At 37.7% G+C, this 21,496-nt stretch overlaps 1 protein-coding gene across 4 annotated transcripts in view; it reads right to left on the bottom strand.

Annotated features, from left to right (window-relative positions):
* Positions 1 to 21,496, bottom strand: part of MAGI3 (membrane associated guanylate kinase, WW and PDZ domain containing 3) — a 248,562-nt gene that overhangs the window by 15,717 nt on the left and 211,349 nt on the right. For all 4 annotated transcript variants that reach the window (XM_070463862.1, XM_070463860.1, XM_070463864.1 and 1 more), the window contains exons 14-16: positions 16,955 to 17,147; positions 14,316 to 14,504; positions 8,713 to 8,898 (exon numbers count right to left, since the gene is read on the bottom strand). In XM_070463862.1, the coding sequence (XP_070319963.1) occupies positions 8,713 to 8,898; positions 14,316 to 14,504; positions 16,955 to 17,147 (568 nt within the window). The remainder of the gene's footprint in view (positions 1 to 8,712; positions 8,899 to 14,315; positions 14,505 to 16,954; positions 17,148 to 21,496) is intronic.

Genomic DNA, 21,496 nt, shown 5'->3' on the forward strand with positions numbered 1-21,496 from the left:
GAATTCTTTTAATTTTAATTTTTGGCAGGGGTGTGACCTGGAAACTTGTCTGTTGTGCGTTTATTCACTATCGTGAATTTAATTTCCCTAATTACCTTAACAAATTACTTACACTGGCCTCCTTAACCCCCAGTCTCCTCTTTATTCTGCCTCCTGGACTCCAGTCCCGGCACAGACACTGAAACAGCCCACAGCCTTGCTCAGGAACCCACAGCAACTTTTTATTGCTCCTAAGGTATTATTCAAACCTGTCACCTGGCCCTCCTGGCTTCCCAGTTCATCTCCTGTTCAAAAATGTCCTGTCCTCTGTGAAACCTTACCTGGCTCCCTATGCCCACTTTTCATAGCAGTTACCACATTATGTCAGAATTGGGTCAAATACCTGTCTCCCCCTGCTAGACTGTGGATTCCCTGACTGCAGAAATCACCCCTCATTCACATTCCTGTGCCCATTAAAAAGTCCAGAAGTCCTTTCACCCTTTGCTTACTGGGTGTGTCAATTTCTAGTTACCTGTCTCTAAACTTGAGTACTCATTATAGAGTTGAATTCTGTCATTGTAAATTCATGGCTACTATCGAGGCAATAGAATCTGCTGGGAAATATTACATCTATCAAGATGCATCAATATTACATCTATCTTCCAGATGACTGGAAGATACCTATATCTTTGTATTAATTAGTCCAACTTAGATAATTTTTTTGGCTTCACTATCTTGGCTAGAGGAATGGGTATGTAACTTCAGAGCAGGACAGTATAAATAAGCTGATCAATTTCAAATTTTCCTCTACCTTCTCCTAAGGATAAGAGACATCACTGCTAGGCAAAAAGCACCACAAATTGATGTTTATTCTTACATGTTGTTTTTTTTGCTATCCTCTTCAAGGTTAAATAAACTTTCTATCAGTATTTAATTTTTAGTCCTTCAAACCATCCTATATAACATCTCCAACTTATGTGTAAAAGATAGTCTACTTCTCAAATATTTATTCCACGATATCAAACAGGCCTATGTTTTCTCTGAATTTTATCTGAAAATTCTTCAAATAGTAAAGCAATGTACATCTTTACCTCAATGAGAATTAAAACTTTTTCTAGAGTTTCTACATGTGCCTACTTAAGAGGAAGTGTATTATCAGAGGGTTTCCCAGGTGGATAAACACAAAATTCCAGTTAAAACTATAGCAACAAACATTATAATATACTGGCAATCATTTTACCAAGAATAAATAAGAACTTTATGAGATTAGGTTCTTATATGTATATGTGTGTGTGTGTGTGTGTGTGTGTATAGAACCACCTTATGAAAGGGTCTTATATGTATGTGTGTATATATACACACAAATTCTTAAAATTATATATATATATATTATATACATATAGATAATATTAAACCAGCAGAATAGGATAGAGAGCACATATAAAGAGGAAGTTAACATACAGAAGAAGAGATGGCTCCACAAATCAATGAGGAAGTACTACTAATAGCTGGCACTAGAAAAACTGGCTCACTCTAAGAATAAAAAATAAAACTGGATCCCTCCTAAAACTATATATAAAGTTAGGCTCCAGATGGATTAAAAACCTAAATGCAAAATTAGAAATCTAATAAATGATAATGTAAGAGAAAGTCTCTGTGATATGGGGTGGGGAGCAATAGCTTATTTTAAGCAAAATTTCAAAAGTATAAGCCATGAAGTAAAAATTGACTAATTTAGTGACATCTAAATTAAGAATCTGTATAATAAAGGGAGCCATAGTTAAAGTTAACATACAGATGACAGGAAAAGGTATTTGTACTTTCTAAAACTAAATTTGGCTAATGCCTATCTAATTCATAAGAATCTCTAAATGCCAACAAGAAAAAGACAGCAACTCCACAAGAAAAATGAGTAAAGGTTCTGAAGAGGCAATTCACAAGAAGAAAAACAGATGCTCAAATTCATGGGTAAGCAGAGAAATGCAAATTATCTACCAATGAAGTAACATTCTCCATACTGTACCCTAGCCAACTTGAAAGCTGGGTAAGGCCAAGTGTTGGGGGAGGTGATGTGAAGATAAGGAATCCTCAGTGTTCTGTTGGTGGAAACGTAGCTGCCGCAGCCATTACAGAAAATCTGATAGTACAGTACCTGGTCAAAGTAAGCAATTTCTCTGATCAATTTCACTGCAATAAATTCTCACACAGTTTTATAAAATACATATAAGAAAGTGTATGAGGATAGTTTGTGATGATGTGGAGTCGGAGACAATGTGGATTGGGGAGGAGACAAGTAATGAGTGGTAAATATACAGTACGGGAAATGGTCAAGTAGTTAAAAGCAATCGATGTGTTTACCCAGCAACCTGGATAAATCCTGAAGGCACATAATGCTCTGATAACAAAAGAACAAGCAACCAAAGAAAAGATCAATAAGTTTAGACAACATCAATGTTAAACTTCTGTGCATCAGAAGACAATATCAAGAAAGTAAAAAGATAAGCCACAAGATGGGAGAAAAGACTTGTAAACCATATATCTGATAAGGGTCTAAAATCAGAATGTAAGCCTTATAATTCAACAATAAAAGAGGCAACCCAATTAAAAGTGAGCAAAGGATTTGAATAGACATTTCTCCGAAGAAAGATATGCCAAGTGACCAACTGCACATGAAAAGACACTTAATCTCATTAGTCACCAGGGAAATACAAATCAAAATTACTATGACTACTTCACACTCAATGGATTGGCTCACACACACACACACACACACACACACAAAGAAAATGGTGAGGATGTGGAGAAATTGGAAGCTTCATACATTACTGGTGGGATTACAAAACAATGCAAGTGTTGGGGAAAACAGTTTGGCAGTTCCTCAAAAAGCTAAGCATGAGTTACTATATGATCTGACAATTCTACACCTAGGTATATACCCAAGAAAAATGAAAACATATATCTGTACAAAAATCTGTACACCATCATTCATAGCAGCATTTTTCACAATAGAAAAAAACCCAAGTGTCTATCAAATAATGAATAAATAAGGAAAATGTATATACACATAATGGGATGTTATTCTTTAGTCATAAAAAGGACATGGGTGTGTATGTTAGTCACTCAGTCATGTCCAGCTCTTTGCACAACCCCATGGACTGTGGCCTGCCGGGCTCCTCTGTCCATGGAATTCTCCAGGCAAGAATACTGGAGTGGGTAGCCATTTCCTTCTCCAGGGGATCTTTCTGATCCAGAGGGATTGAACCCGCGTCTCCTGCACTGCAGGCAGATTCTTTACTGTCTGAACCATAAGGAAGCCCAAACGGACATGCTACAACACAGATGAACCATGAAAACATTTTGCTAAGTGAAAGAAGCCAGACACAAAAGGTCACATAGTATATAATTCCATTTACATGAAATGTCTAGCAAATCCTTAGAGAAAGAAGTAGTGGTTTCTTAAAAGGGTGATAAAATGTTCTGGAATTGGTGGTGATGTTTGCACAACCTTATGAAAATATTAAAAACCACTGACTTGTATACTTTAAAATAATGAATTTTATAGTACATGAATTATGTTTTAATTAAAAAGAAAAAAGGAAATACAACAACTAAATGTTATGTAAGATCCTGCATTGGATCCTGTAACAATTAAGTGACATAAAAAGAAGAAAGCACATGGTTCTGAGAGGAAAAAAAAAAAACCAGCATAAAGTCTCTAATACAATATCATTTATACAAATCAAAAATAAATGCACACACACAAAAACATGTATTTTAAAAGACATAAAAAGAGGGACATAAAGCACACTGGCATAACTGCGAGTGGGAAAGGTGAGAGAAATGATAGTGGAGAATGAAGACAAGCGAGAACAAACATAAATGGAAAAGAAAACAAAAAATGACTACCAGAACCATTCTAACATAGTCCTTGCAACCTTTGGTAGCTTGGGTTCAGTATTAAAAATGAAATGAACAAGAACTGACACAACATCAATGTCACAACTGACACAAATCAACTTTGAAAAATACATTTCAAAGATTTCTTCAAGCAAGAACAAGCAGGCTTAGTCAGTTTATGATCCAGACTTGAGCAGGAGCCGCGGTAGTGAAGAGGTGGCAGTGTCGTGGGAATGCCACGAGCCAGAGGGAGTCCTGAGTATGTTCGAGGGTTTTACGCCATACACATGATATTTGACCTGGGAACTTGGCAAAATAAGCACAAATACGGAATTGTATTAGCAAAAGGGGGAAAAGAAGATGAAGGGAACAAGTTCCATTTTTCCAGGTAGTTGTCTTTTATCAATTTATAGGGGATGGCTGTGGAGAGTCAGGGAGCAGTAACACGTGGGAAAGAACGAAGCTCCGAGGTATTGATCTGAATGTGTGGTTTCTAAGAACAGCTGGCGAGCTATAAATGTGCATCTGACTCTTTAGTGCAGTTAGCAGACTTTATATGGAATACAAAGAGAAACTTGGACTGCTTACAAACTCCATGAATGGGATTTTATGGACAGAAGGGACACTTTCTATTTTTTTACCTAGAAAAGTAATTAAGAGATTCTGAGTGTTCCCATAGTTCAGTAAAACTTACAGAGAATAATGGATTAACATGTAATCACTGAAATGTGATTTTACATGTTAAATGTGATTGTCTATTTTAAGAGGCTACACCTACATTTGAAATACACCTTAAAAAAAGGGGGGGGATACACCTTAAAGCATGGATCTCCACCCTTCTAATTTTCCTAAATTTTGACTGGCATTACATAAGAAGTCTTAAGATTTCCTAGTACACAAGTTTAGAAGTATCTGGACCAGAATGTCAAAGTTAATCTTCCTTTTTGCCACATCATGAGGCTTGTGAGATCTTAGTTCCTCACCAGGCATTGAACACATGCCCACAGCGCTGAAAGTACAGAGTCCTACCTAACCAATGGACTGCTAGGGAATTCCAAAATTAATTTTTAAAAGAAAGAAAAATGAGTAATTTTGGACAACCTTTTAGAGAAAACACCATCAACAATAAAGGGTAATTTGGAAAAAAAAATACTAATATCATTCAGCAGTAGAAAAACCACTTTTTTCTCTGTCTCAAGGCTACTTGAAGTGTAGTCTGTTAGTCAGCAATAAGATGTGTACTGACACTGAGAGTAAAAGTTTTCTAAAAATTTGTAACAAATTGACAGAACAATTTTCTCATTTTAATTATTTACTTTTTATTATATTTTATAAAAATGCTAGTCTGTGAACTGGGAAAAAAACCACTGATGCTTCTATATGTGGTTTGAGAAATACTGATCTATACTACTGCTGATTCCACTACTTCTAGCAGTTTCTATCACTACTGCATGCCAAACATGGTGATATAAATGCAACACATACATCATTCTCAGAACAACTCTGAAATGTCATTTCCTGTGGCACTGAGGCCTGCTTTTCTTTGTGGGTTGCAGAACAAATTTAAGGCTAAAAAGCAGGCTATAGAGATCATGGTAAAGAAACTAAGATAAATCTTACCAAACTTATATTAACAATAAGCTTCATTCAAAAATTTTTATTGAGCATGAACTATGTGGCTAACACAGTTCTGGCTCTTTAGTACCAACTATGATAAAATCTCTGGGTCTTCCCTGGTGTCTTTTTCTGGGCTCCAAAATCACTGCAGATGGTGATTACAGCCATGAAATTAAAAGACACTTACTCCTTGGAAGGAAAGTTATGACCAACCTAGACAGCATATTAAAAAGCAGAGACATTACTTTGTCAACAAAGGTCCATCTAGTCAAGGCTATGGTTTTTCCAGTGGTCATGTATGGATGTGAGAGTTGGACTATAAAGAAAGCTGAGAGCAGAAGAATTGATGCTTTTGAACTGTGGTGTTGGAGAAGACTCTTGAGAGTCCCTTGGACTGCAAGGAGATCCAACCAGTCCATCCTAAAGGAGATCAGTCCTGGGTGTTCATTGGAAGGACTGATGTTGAAGCTGAAATGCCAATACTTTGGCCACCTGATGCGAAGAGCTGACTCATTTGAAAAGACCCTGATGCTGGGAAAGATTGGGGGCAGGAGGAGAAGGGGACGACAGAGGATGAGATGGTTGGATGGCATCACCGACTCAATGGACATGGGTTTGGGTAAACTCCGGGAGTTGGTGATGGACAGGGAGGCCTGGCATGCTGCAGTCCATGGGGTCACAAAAAGTTGGACACGACTGAGCAACTGAACTGAACTGAACTTCCCTGGTGGTTCAGCGGTAAAAGAACCTGCCCGGAGTCGATCCCTGGATTGGGCAGATCCCCTGGAGAGGGGAATGGCAGCCCATTCCAGTAATCTCACCCGAAAAATCCCATGGACAGTGAAAACTGCAGGGCTACAGTCCATAGCGTAGCAAAGAGTTGGACATGACGACCATAAGTCCGTATTCTGTCTGTGAGTCTCTTTCTGCTTTGTAAGACTTAGCGACTAAACCACCACCAGCATGACAAAATCTCTCACTTCACAAATCTTGTGAACGACTACATTCTAGTACGGGCGATGACAATAAAGAAATAAACTCGCAGATCAATAACCTCAGGTAGAGATAAGTACAGTGAAGAAAAGGAAAGCCGAGAAAGGGAAGAGAGGAAGACTGGGGCAGACAAGGAGAGGTTTATTTTAGATCCTGTGATTACAAGGGGGAAGCATAGCAGTTACGAGCGCGGACTCTGGAGAGAATGCCCGATTCAAATACTTGTTCCGTCACTAGTTTTATGACCATGGACAAGTTCTCTAACGGCTCTGTGGCTCGCTCCCTCATCCATAGAATAGGAAATTAATAGTGCCGACCTAGCATTAGTGTGAAGACTAAGAGTCAGCAGAGGTAAAGTATTCAGGACAATGCCTGCTACATAGTAAGTGTTTCCTAAACATTATTATTTCTGTAGGCTGTGAGACTTAGAGAAGACCAGAATGAGGAAGGAGGCCATGCAAAGATATGATAAAATAATGACAGCTATAATTAGATGAGCACCTTAGGGTATTTATGCAGATTATGTATATTTTCACCTTTAATCTTCACAGTGATCTTGAAATAGATATCATTATTCCCATCGCATAGAGAAAAAAAAACTGAAGGTTAGAAATGTTAAGTGACACGTTTAAGGCCTGCCAACTAGCTAATAGGTGTCAGTGAACTCTGTCAGTCAAAAGCCTTACTTCTTCTATTGGGTGTATCTTGCCTCTACTAGGTATTGGCATAGAACTGAAAATATCCTTAATGTTGCTCATTCATCCATTTACTCATTACTTCTTTCAAAAAAAATATTTACTGAGCGCCTAGCAAGTATCAGGGCTTCCATGCTGGCTCAGTCAGTAAAGAATCCACCTGCAATGAGGAAGACAGCAAGTATCATAGTCCATTGGTAATATTTTCTTTGTCTTCAAAGAGTAGACCCTTTTATTTGGGTCTATATAGTGATGTAAGAAGAGCACTCAACGAATTGCAGCGATAAGGAATGCAATGGGGGGTGGGGGAAGCCCATGTGCAGGGAGACCAATGAGGCCCAGTTCAAAAGAGGATTTGGGGACTTCCCCTGACAGTCCAGTGGTTAAGGTTAAGACTGCACTTCCACTGCAAGGGGTGTGGGTTTGATCCCCGGCAAGGGAATTAAGATCCCACGTGCCACATAGTTTAGCGAAAAGAAAAGAGGATTTAGGAAAAAGAGAGAGAGGATTTGGGAAGAACCGGGAGGAAAATTTAAAAGGCAGGCAGGGAGCAGAATCAAAAAATGCTTTCTGTGCAGGGAGCGGGGAAGCACTGGAGCTTCCACTGAGGAGGACTTCAGAGCAGCCAGGCAAACTCATGTCCACAGAGAAATCCCCCTACAGAATCTCGGACAGAAGGGAGATGTATGTAACACCTCAGAGACAACTGTATGTTAGTGGTGCAGGAGGAAGGGAAAAGAGAAGAATCAAGAATTTAAAAACCTGAAAACTGACAGCTTAGACAATCACTGCCAGTGGGGGGGATGGAGTGGGACATGAACACACATTACAGTCTAAGGAATTTTAACATGAAGACTGACTTCATAAATTTGTTTCTTTTGGCCTCTTTTTAGTTTTACAAAGTTAGGAAAAATAATAGAATAAGCATTATGTAATGGTTACCTTGTAATTCATAAACAAAGAACATGAACTGGTTGTTATTAAAAATGGTTCCTAATTACAAATTCTTAATGATCAAAGGCAGCCTTATAGCAAGGCAAGACACTAAGTGCGTCTTATGCCCTATTTACTGGCTATTCCTACATATTCCTACTCCTGCATTTATAAAGCAGCTTCCAGAATGAAGCCCTGCCTGCAAGGCAAGGCACACTATGACATGGGCCTGACATGAAAGGTTTGATATCAACAGTGACTTTCTTTGAACTCTTTAGAGGATTTTCTCTCACTCAAGCAGAGACTTAAGACATCATTTTAAGAAAATAAGATCTGAAACGTATTACCTATGTCTTTCACTCTGGGTGCTTGCTCCTCCAGCATGTAAATAATTGGCCACCACTCGCTAGCTGGATTATTTTTCTTGAGCTACTGACAACTTTGTAGTAAACTGTCTTTTAAATTCATCAAATGGAAAAGGCAAGAAATGAGACTCCGGCATGTATACACGGTTCTATCACTGCAGTGGCTCTGGCACTCCTGCAGGTTCTATGTCCCTCAGATCAGTTTGGGGAAGGCAGGTATAACAGTTCCTTACCTTCTTCAGCAATGACCGTTAGTGTGACAGTGACCCCAGCATCCTTGATCAGCTGAACAATGTTATCATGGGACAACTCAACAATGGACTGTCCATTCACTGCAGAGATATGATCTCCAACTTTCAGCTTCCCACAGCGATCAGCTGGACTTCCTTCTATGACTCGGCCAATTTTATGAGGAATAACTATGAAGAAAAAAAGTTCCCAGGTTTTTCAATTATTTAACATATTTCTTAGTATTGGATTTACCATCAGCATCAAAAATTCAACCTAATAACAAAGAAAATCCTTCAAAGATATATCAGAAAAACCACCTCGAGTGATCATCCTATCCAAATACAACTATCTTCATGTTATCTTCCATTTTTTGTCTACATGCAGATACTCTTTACATAGCTGCAATCATGGCATATAAACCTCTTTGCTTTTCTCCACTTACCAGAAACCTTTTCCAATTTTTATATTGTCCTCCTAATAATCCCATTTAAAGGCTACTGACCTCAGTGATATTTATTAAGATTTCTCATGTTTCTTGTTTGCCACTGGCTGTTTAGGCTGCAACATGCATTTGGGTATTTTAGAAACTGCTACAATGAGATCATCTTTGGTTCAGTTGAAGGGGCATTTACTCCCACAAGAAATCTTGTAAATAAATGCAGTTCAAAATCAAGTTCAGGACTCAGCATGGTCAGAAATCCAGTTATAGTAAAAAGACTGATCATTAAAATGAATCATATTTACTTCTAGAACAAAATTTATTCCTCTTACTTGTGCCTCTCTCTATATTTTTTTTTAATTAGAAAAGCTGAGTGGAATTAGAACATTAAGTATTTAAGATTATTTGGCTTATGGATAAAATCCTACCCTGGAAACACAAAGCCGCTCTAAGACATTTGGAAAGATACTTTGTGCGGTTCTATTATATCTCTAGTTTAATGCTGAAGGCTTTCCTAGAGTAACTATTAAGACTCTTCACTGTTATTATGCCTTAAAATGAGTTCTCAGACATTCAGGGAATCTTATGAAAATATCTTTCACCACTTAATAAGGGGCATTCATATTAAGAAACAAGTGTTCCTTCTATGCTCTCTAGAATTTCTTTGCCTACCTTTATCTGGCACTTGGGCTCCTGCTGAATGTGGATTATTATCAATAAGGATAGTTTAATATTTTTAAATGGCACTGTGATTATGTTTAATTTCTATAGTAAAATGGGCTCCTTACTAGTATTTCTGAATTATATCTAGGTGTATGTTAGGGTCATTTTAATAGAATTTCATTTGGACTGGAAGTTATTCTTGGCCATGATTTATGCCCCATGGACAGTTAATGCCATTCCTTGGCCCTTCTAGGATTATGCAGTGGGAGATTTTATCTTAAAAAAGAGGAAGTCAATGTGGAAGCAAGTACCTTTTAGCTCTGAATTATATCAAGCACTTACACCATTTTCCTCATTGTTGTTGTGCTTAGTCGTTCAGTCATGTCTTACTCTTTGCGACCCCATGGACTGTAGCCCTCCAGGCTCTTCTTGTCCGTGGAAGTTTTCAGGCAAGGACACTAGAGTGGATTGCCGTTTTCCTCCTTCAGGGGATCTTCCCAACCCAGGGATCAAACCTGCATCTCTTGTGTCTCCTGCACTGGCAGGCAGATTCTTTACCACTAGCACCACGGACTTGGGTTTGATCCCTGGGTTGGGAAGATCCCCTGGAGGAGGGCATGGCAACCCACTCTAGTGTTCTTGCCTGGAGAATCCCATGGACAGAGGAGCCTGGGGGGCTACAGTCCGTGGGGTCTCAAACAACTAAGCGACTGAGCACAGCACAAGCAGCACGGGCTGGGTCCTGTGCCAGGCGACGTGAGCTGATGCCCAGCTAGGACAACAGGCAGCACATCAGAACTACATGGAAAATCACACAGGGGCCCGGTGGTGACCTTCTAAATCAATATCTCAGTAACTCTCCTTCTTAGACGAGATTGACTTGTAAACAATGTTCACTCCAGATCCCCTGAGAAGAAAATCATTCAATTCCCTGGAACACTGAAAGGGGTTTGTTCAGACTTGGGGAAAGCATCAAACAAGAAAAACCTCTGAGGCCTCAGTTGTTCCTTTCTCATCATGTGAGTAATGTGGTCAAAAGGAAATTGGCAAATCTTGGTACAGAATTTCCTGAAGGGTTCGTCATAGAGGTGAGGAGAGAGAAAAGTAGTTTATTGTCTAACAATAACAACAAAAGATTGTTATTGTCTTGGCATTTATAGCAGCACCACCAAAACAGTTAAAGATAAACAGACCAGTAGAAAGATAACTTCTGAACATTCTTTGAATAGATTGTGAAGTTTTCAAGGTAACTGCTTAGAGCACTTCCCAGGTGGCACTAGTGGTAAAGAACCCGTCTGCCGGTGCAGGAGACACAAGAGACGCAGGTTCAATCTCTGGGTCAGGAAGAGCCCCTGGAGAAGGAAATGGCAACCCACTCCAGTATTCCTGCCTGGAGAATCTCATGGACAGAGAATGTCTGGTGGGCTACAGTCCATAGGGTTGCAAAGAGTCGGACACGACTGAAGCGACTTAGTATGCACAAGCGCTTGGAGTACACACGGCTAAGGAACAGTCTGACGTCCTGCCTTACTGTCGGTATAAATGTCTATGGGAATTTGCATGAAGTCAACTTCTCCATCTCCATTCATCTTTGGCCTAAATCTGTCTCACAGGCTGGCTTGTCCAGCTGCTGAGATGACTTTGGTGCTTTTAAAACATTACTTTTCAGGAAAAGAAAAGAAAGGAAAAGAAAAATAGCTGAAAATGTCCCCTTTTAAAAGAAATCCTTTGCAACCAGAACTGAAAAGTATGAAAACTGGAATGCCAAAACCACTGAAGTGCTGGCCATACCAAAACTAGTCAGGTCCTTTCCATCTTCAACACAGGTGTTTGCTGAGTACTCCACTCATGCAGCCCAACAAAAACTGGTCCAGGACAACAAGGATGCTGGGCCTAATCCCTGACCTTTGAAGAAGTCAATGGTACAGGATTTTATAACTGGTATTAGAGATGCTAGTGGGAACTCTTCCTGTGACAAATGTCAGCAGAAAATACATTTCAGCAGCAGCAGAAGAAAAAAAAAAAAACCCCAACAACATACAAGGAGTAGAATACCAAACTGTACCAAGGCAAGATCCGTAAAGAAGGATCTATTCTGACAGACAGGTTTCTGGCCTTTTCACCTGTGCTAACTCTTTTTTTAAAACCAATCTTTCACTGTTATGCAGTGAACTGCATACTGCAACTGCTTGGTCTCTGTGAAGGAAAGATCCTCATGTAATCTTACCCCAGGATCCTTCTAGCTACGAGATAAATAGAGTTCCAAGAAGAATGTTTGCAGGGCTGAGAATTTTGTGAGATTATTAACTAGCATGTCAGCGAAATTACGAATTCTGGTTTTGCATCATGACTGAAAATCTCAAGTACTTTATATAAAATTCATTTGACAACCTAAGCCTAATTTACCATTCAGGCTGATAATTAATGAGCTGCAAACACTCATTTCCTGCCATGCATTAGCTGTTACCTCAATCTTACATTTTAATTGGGCTTTCTTTCCCATCTCATTACTCAAATATTGATAAACTTTTTAACGTTTCTTTAGAGAAAAAAAGGTCAATATGCAGTGACAGTTGCAATGACAACGGCAGAAACAACAAGCAACAGCAGCCAGCATTTATGGACGGTCCAGGCAAAGGGCTTCATATGCATTATCTCTTTTAATCCTCACAAACACACGAGACAGGAAGTGCTAACATCCTCATTTCACAGGGGAAGCTGGAGCACTTGGAGGGTAAGTAACATGCCCAAGATCAGACAGCTATTAAAGACATAAGCGGGTCTGGAAGCCATGTTTGTCTGATTACAAAGCCCAGCACTAATGACACTGTGTTAGACAGAGACTCGGCATCTATGGTATGTAAAACCATTAAGATCGTAAAAAGAAATTTAAACAAAGAAGTATAAAAAGATTTTAATTTTAAATATAAACAAATAAATATAATTATACAAATAAGATGATATATTTAAAACAGATAATGTATTAAAGTATAACATAAATTTCAAATATAAAAATAGGTTAAACTATTTAAGTAATATATTTTACTGAATTCCTCTGTATCTCCTAGTTTTATGGTGAACACGAGGCTCTCCTAATTTTTGTAGTGCTAGAGGAGGAATATGCTCAGTATGGAAAGTGGTTAGCATCTATCACACTGAGTAATAATCTTTCAATATTTTTGTTAATCTGAATGCCCAGGATTACTGCATGGTATTAGAATCAGAATATGATTATCTAAAATGGTCATTTGTTTTTCTAGATGCTGATTTCCAATGATATAACATAAAATCCACCTAACAGCTGCTTTCTCTCATTTTTCTGACACAGGCCACATAATCATCCTCACAGCATCAGTAACAGTTCCAGTTCCAAGCATTACCATAGCAACGGCTTTTGGAAAATGGAAACTAGTATCAGTGAGCAGTGACCTGATACCATAGTAATAATTCATCCATGTCATAGAATCTTCTTCCTTTACACACTTGCATTGATTTTAGTTTGATTTTTGCAAATTGGTTTGGCTCACAACACTTTCCTGAAAGTGTTTTCATTTTTCACTAAGGTTTTAGTGACCATTTAGTCTAAAAGGATCTCGCTACTCAAGATAAAATCAAATCGCCTGGCAAAGCTAAGAGTGCATTTTCATGTGGTCAAAGATTTTTATCACTTGACTTGGAAAAATAAAGCTACCAGACAAGCATGACATAAATATTAGTTTGCTGGTTCTCATCTTATATTCATTTGTATTTTATATTTAAAGATGATTATTACTTAGAAATATAAAGATACAGCAAATATTTAATATGCTGATTCATAACAGCCCTGGACATAGAAGATGTGATTCCTCCTTTGTTGAAGAAATTAATATACATATTAAAATAATATACATATTCATCCTTCTCAGATGACATTCTACTAAACTGGGTTCAGGATATTTAGATTAATTTTTCAAGGTCTTGACAGAAATTTTACCTTTTGATGAAGCATATAAGGTAAGAGTGCCTCTTATCATTTAAGGTCAATTTATAGCTGCAATAAGGCAATTATGACTGAATAACATGAAAGGACTATTTAAGACACATCTGGGTCAAGGTTTTTCTATTTTGCTTCTTCTCAACTGCTTCTAGCATTTCACTTATATCTGTATACATGATTTCTCCTAATTTGGGGGGAAAAAAAACCCTATGCCCCCGTAATTAAAAAAAAAATTCAGTATTGTCCTTTCACTACATCAATTAGGTCACATCCCTGATAATACTGTCACAATATAAGCTGGATGCAAACTGAGCTACCAAGATTTATTTTATAGACTGAGATAAATAAATAAACCTGAAGCCTGGAAGAGTGATTCAAACTACCTAATTTTGAAAATAAATAAAATATTCATCATTTTTTTAAAAATGGCAATTTATACATGATTCCTAGCTAGTTTCATAAACCCCAGTGGGTGACTCAGAAAACTGGAATTAGAGGGAGGGACCCCACGACACAGGGGCCCTTACCTCCTGGAGGTGGCTTGCTCTTGGAAGTGAGAATGACAAATCCAAATCCTTCATTTTCTTTTCGTTGCAAGACAACATCATAGGGCTCCTGGGGAGCAGGCCTGGCCAGGGCCTCTGCTCGGTTCAAGCGGGGAGATCCATTTTGCGTTGAAAGGAAGGCTTGAGAGCTGTCATCCTCAGGTTGCTTCTCTGCAATAAACAAGATCAATTTTGATATTTCTGAAACATCGTAACTTTTGATAACTAAAGTGTTTTGTGCTAAGCTCTTCACAAGAACACTGAGTTTCTAACATAAAGAAAAGCAGTGCCTCTACCCAAGGGACTCTGGACACCATCTGAGTGCAGAGGTAGGCAGCAGCCCATCCAGTGGACTTCTAGAATGCTCTTTAAGTACATAGTTGGAAAACTACAAAATGTTATCTCACTCTACAGGAAGTTTTTCAAAGCTTCTGTGAAATTTGATGGTAAAAAAAATTCTTGAAATGATTTTAATTCCAGCAAGATTTTGAACCTGGACAAGAAATTTTTTAAACAGTTAATAATGAATAACAACACAGTAAATTTCCTCTTAAAATCAGCTTTAAATATAATTTAGTGGGACTTCCCTGGCAGTCCTCCAGTATTCTTGCCTGGAAAATTCCCTGGACAGAGGAGCCTGGCTGGCTACAGTCCATGGGGTCACAAAGAGCTGGACACAACTGAGCACCCCCCCACACACTGAATCCTGGTGGTCTAGAGGTTAAGACTCCACGCTCGCAACCCAAGGGACCCGGGTTCACTCCCCGGTCAGGCGGCTAGATCCTACATGCCACAGCTAAGACTCAGTGCAGCTAAATAAATAAACATTTAATAAAAATATATAATTTAGTGCAGTGACTGACACTCATGACGTCTGGGAGGTCACTGCATCAGGACAGAGATACTTCCCATTACAACTTGAGAGCAGTTTGCCACCTACACAGATTTATCTTTTACAATGTGTTTTACAACTGCAGTTTTCTGATGGGTAATACAAGATAAGTTAACCATTAGCAGTTCTCAGGCATATAACAAGCTGTCCACATAAATGGCAAACTCTCCTAGACACAGATCAGGTCACATGGAATTCCTAGCAAATAGGCAGTTAACCTACACCCTTTTCTTCTATTTAAGAATAACATTAGAATTTGAGAAAGAATGACAAAAGTCAGTCATAACTGATTTTTAAAAAAGGGCAAATTTTGTGCCATAATTTGATACAAAACAGCATAAACCACCACCACCACATGCTGTTATTGATGAACATGCATTTATAAGGTCTCTTTGTATCAAAATCTATGGGATTCTGAGGATGTGGTTTTGAACCTCAACAAAAGTGTCAATAACTTCCAATGATTAACAACAACAAAAAAGGTTCTTTTTGATATAATGCATGGTTAGAATGAATTAGCTAAAATGTCTCCAATAATATCAAACTACTACGAAACGTCTTTATGATGCTTTCCAGGAGGGAGCTAATCTCTATCTGTACAATATCCCATTGTTTACTCTACGTAGTTATGTTCTGACATCAGCACAACCAAATGGAAGCAACACAGCATTAGAACTGCACGCATCTCAGAATGCCTGACATTCATGACAGGAGGTGGGCTTTTACTTTGGATGCTACAATCAAAAACACAGGGCCTCATTTTTAAGAGTAACGTGAATATTCTTCAAGTCACACATTTTTTGAATGCCCACTCTGTGCCATGTGGTCATTCTTCTAGGTACTGGGTACACAGCATAGAACTAAATGGATGAAAAGTCCATCCTTCATGAAGCTTACATTCTGGTGGTGCTACAGGCTGTCTTTAAAAAATTTTTAAGTGACAAGAATTCACTTTTTAAAATTTCTACATAATATTCACAAAGCTATTGAACATAAAAATACAGGAGATTACCATACCTTAGTGTGATGGTTTAGACCTCAGGCTTTGTAATTAAATTATCTGTTTCAATCCTGGTCCTACTATCTACCAGCTATGTGTTTCTCAACCTTTCTGTGAGTAACTAGAATAATGACAGTGTTTATCACCTTAGTGTTGTAAAGAGTAAGTAAAAGAATCCATGTCTGAGACTCAATAAATGTCATACTAAAACTTCTGAAGTAGAAACATTTTGTCCTTTGAATATTTAGAATTTCATCAGGATCCAAAATTGTTTGATATTCAGTTAATGGGATCTCTTAGTATGACTAAACAACTTTGTATTTGTTCTTCAGAAAACATATTTAACCTGATATCCTGATTATAATATCACACTGGCAAAATTCATTGATATATTAATATAATCTTAATGTAGAGACCCAAAATTTATTTCTCTTTTTTGATAGTAGTAGCAGTATTTATGAATCCTTTCAACCTTACATGGCCTTCCACATGCAAGGATCACACCAAATAAGTTATCTCATACACTATTTTTGTTGTTGTCATTGTTTTAGGTAAGAAGTGGATTTAGTCAAAGAAACATTTCACAGACACAGTGTGGGTCATCGCAGAGGGCTAGCGCAGCCTCTCATACACTATTAAACATAATAAAATAATCTGCAAAAAAAAAAAAGTAGACTAAGTCTCTTTGTTTCTCTTTTAACTTATCAGAGCAAGAACAGGTTCACGTACCACCGTAGAAGATCTTTCTTCTGACAGTTAATAACACGTGGCCATTTCGAGCAGCGGTTGTCATTAGGTCTAGGACTTGTTTGTGTGATTTCCCTTTAACAGGAATTCCATCAATGCACATCAGCTCATCAGCTGCACGGAGCCGACCATCTTTCTCAGCTGCGCCCAGAGGAATGATGGCTCCAATGTATATCTGATAAGATATAAAGTGTGGGTTGCTCTATACAGTCTACTAAGACTTACTAAGATTCTTAACTACTAAGTCAAGGACTTTCTAACTCAAAACCATGCATACCAAAAAATTTTTGCAGTTCACCCTGAAAACAGTCATAGTTTAGAAAGGTGAAATCTTAGAAATTGACCCGTCTCCAAAATGGCACTTCAAATAACCACACCATGTAATCTCTTCTGGATTCTTTCGGTTGGGCACAAGGAAGACAGAAAATACAAAGTAATTCAATAACTTAGAAAGTACCACTATCACATCCATCACTACAACAGAACAAAAATATTAAACTAAAAAAATGCAATTCTGTGGAGTAGCTACTAAAAGTAAAGTCCATTGAATGTCATCACGAAAGATTTTTTTTTTGTATACTGTTCATAGCAACTGGGATAATTTTTACAATACTCCCGTTACATAAGGCTATCAGTTCAAGTTTAGTATATAGAAAAGAGAAATATTTCTTGTTCCTAAATTCTAAAGCAGTACATATTTTAAGGGAACAGAGTGACCTAAGATTCACTTGCAACTAGGTGAACAGATCTTGCTCATTTTCTTTGCCAGCAATTAGAATCTTATAATTGGTAATCCTAAGTATTTGGACTAGTTCCAGAGCTGTTATAACCTGACATTTAAGAGAAGATAAAGTGTAAACATTTCCTCTAAGATCAGGAGCAAGACAAGGATACCCACTCTCAATACTTTTATTCAACATACTTTTGGAAGTCCTAGCTATAGCAATCAGATGAGAAAAAGAAACAAAAGGAAGACAAATTGGTAAGAAAGAAGTAAAACTCACTGTGTGCAGATGATGTGACTATATGTGGAAAATCCTAAAGACATCACCAGAAAATTCCTAGAGTTCATCAATGATTTTGCTAAAGTTGCAGGGTACAAAAAAATCTACAGAAATCTGTCATATTTCTATACACTTAATTAAGGAAATAATCCTATTTACCACTGCATCAAAAAGAATAAAAATACCTAGAAATAAACCTACTTAACAAGGTAAAAGACCTGTACTTGGAAAACTACAAGTCACTAATGAAAGAAATTAAAGATTACACAATCAGATGGAAAGATACATCATGCTATTGGGCTGGAAGAATTAACATTGGTAAAATGACCATGTTACCCAAGGCAATCTATAGATTCAATGCAATCCCTATCAAAATGTCAATGGATTTTTCACAGAACTAGAACAAAAAAATGTAAAATTTGTATGGAAACAGAAAAAAACACAAATAGCCAAAACAATCTTGAGAAAGAAGAAGAGAGCTGGAGGAATTGCATTCCTTGACTTCAGACTGTAACACATAGCTACGGTAATCAAGACAACATGGTATTGGTACAAAAATGAATATATACATCAATGCAACAGAATAAAGAGCACAGAAATAAACCCACACACTTACAGTCAATTAATCTACAACACAGGAGGCAAGAACATACAATGGAAAAAAGACAGTCTGTTCAGTAAGTGGTGCTGGGACAACTGGATAGTTACATAAGAAGAATGAAAGTTAGAACATTCTCTAACATCATATACAAAAATAAATTCAAAATGAATTAAAGACCTAATTGTAGGACCAGATACTATAAAACTCTTAGAGGAAAACATAAGCAGAACACTCTCTGACATAAATTGCAGCAACATCTTTTTGGATCTGTCTCCTAGAGTAATGACAATAAAGGCAAAAATAAATGGGACATAAATAAAAGCTTTTTTATGGCAAATAAAACCATAAGCAAAATAAAGACAACTCTCAAAATGGGAGAAAATGTTTGGAAACAAAGCAACTGAAAAGGGATTAATCTCCAAAATATATAAACAGCTCATGCAGCTCAATTTAAAAAAAAAATCAAAAAATGGGTGGAAGATCTAAATAGACATTTCTCCAAAGAAGACATACAGATGGCCAAGAGGCACATGAAAAGATGCTCAACATCACTAATTATTAGAGAAATGCAAATCAAAACTACAATGAGGTATCACCTCACACTGGTCAGAATAGCCATCATCAAAAAATCTACAAACAATAAATGCCTGAAGAGGATGTGGAGAAAAGGGAACCCCCCTCACACTGTTGGTGGGAATGCAAATTGGTACAGCCACTATGGAGAACAGTATGGAAGTTCCTTAAAAAACTAAAAACAGAGCTACCATATGATCCAGCAATCCCACTCCTGGGTATAAACCTGAAAAAAAAAACAAAACAAACCCACAACTCAAAAGATACATGCACCCCAATGAATACTGTATCACTATTTACAACAGCCAGGATATGGAAGCAACCTAAATGTCTGTCAACAGACAAATGTATAAAGCAGATGTGGTAAATATATACACTAGAATATTACTCAGCCATAAAAAATGAAATAATGCCACTGGCAGCAACATGAATGGACCTAAAGACTGTTATACTGAATGAAGTAAGTCAGACAGAGAAGGACTAATACCATATGATATTGCTTATGTGTGGAATGGAAAAAAAATAGTACAAATGAACTTATTTACGAGACAGAAATGTGTGCATGTGTGTTCAGTCCTTTGAGTTGTATCTGACTCTTTGAAACCCCACAGACCATAGCCCACCAGGCTCCTCTGTCTATGGGATTTTCCTGGCAAGAATACTGAAGTGGGTTGCCATGCCCTCCTCCAGAGGATCTTCCTGACCCAAGAATTGAACCTGCGTCTCCTGCATTGCAAGCAGATTTTTTACTGCTGAGCCATCAGGGAAGCCCACAAAACAGAAACAGAACCACGGATATAGAAAATAAACATATTGTTACTGGGGAAAGGGAAGGAGGATAAATTGAGAGATTGGGATTGACATATACATAGTACTATAGGGAACTCTACTCAACACTCTGTAATGACGTATATGGTAAAAGAATTTTAAAGAGAGTAGACCTCTGTGGGTGCGTGTATGTGCGCGCACGCGCGTGTGCATGCATGCGCACATATAAAACTTATTCACTTTGCTGCACACCTGAAAATAACATAACATTGAAAATCAACTATACTTTAATAAAAAGATTTTTTAAAATAACAAAAGAAAGACCAAATAGGTAAATATGTCTCAGAAATCACAATGATATAAAGAGAAATGCATTAAATTAAAACTAAAAAAATCAATTAACTTAAAAGCTTCTGCACAAAAAAAGGAGACCATAAACAAAATGAAAAGACAACCTATGAATGGGGAGAAATTTTTGCAAATGATGAGTCCAACAAGGGATTAATTCCCAAAATACATAAAAGCTCATACAGCTTAATATCCAAAAAACAAATGACCCAATTAAAAAATGGGCAGATGTGAATAGACATTTTTCCAAAGGGAACATGCAGACCGCCAAGAGTCACATGAAATGTTGCTCAACATCGCTAATCACCAGGGAAATCAAAACCATAACGAAGTATAACCTCATACCTGTCAGAAATGTTATCATCAAAAAATCTACAAATAACAAATGTTGGTAAGGATGTGGAGAAAAGGGAACCCTTGTACACTGTTGGTGAGAATGTAAATTGGTGCAGCCACTGTGGAAAACAGTATGGAGGTTTCTCAAAAAACTAAAAAATGGCATATATATACATACAATATAACACTACACAGGCATATAAGGAATGAATTTTTGCCACTTGAAACAATATGGATGGAACTGACTCAATAAGAGCAGCAAAAAGAAAAAAACAAACAAACAAACGAAAAAAAGCAAAGATAGCCCAAGATACCTACGCAATGACTTCAAGCAGAATAACATTCATATTATAGGAGTACCAGAAGGAGAAAAGAGAGAGAAAGGAGCAGAAAACTTAACTTGGAGAAATAATGGCTGAAAACTTCCTTAACCTGGGAAAAGAGACAGAATTGCAGATTCTGGAAGCCCAAAGAATTCCCAAAAGATCCTCACAGAGACACATTGTAACTAAAATGTCAAAAGTTAAAGAGAGAATTTTAAAAATAGCAAGAGAAAAACAACTTGTTACCTACAAAAGAAAGTAGAAGTTTTGCTCAGTCCAGTCTGATTCTTGCAACCCCATGGATTATACAGGCCAGAATACTGGAGTAGGTAGCCTTCTCTATCAGATCTTCCTGAATCAGCAATCAAACTGCGGTCTCCTGCATTGCAGGCAGATTCTTTACCAACTGAGGTATCAGGGAAGCCCAAAATTTCAGCACATTAGAAATAATATCATTAAATGCATACTTTGTGCTATTCTTAGTTGCTCAGTCATGTTCGACTCTTTGCGACCCCATAGACTGTAGCCCACCAGGCTCCTCTGTCCATGGGGATTCTTCAGGCAAGAATAC

This window comes from Odocoileus virginianus, unplaced genomic scaffold (assembly GCF_023699985.2).
Source record: "Odocoileus virginianus isolate 20LAN1187 ecotype Illinois unplaced genomic scaffold, Ovbor_1.2 Unplaced_Contig_8, whole genome shotgun sequence".
Classification (NCBI taxonomy): Eukaryota; Metazoa; Chordata; class Mammalia; order Artiodactyla; family Cervidae; genus Odocoileus; species Odocoileus virginianus.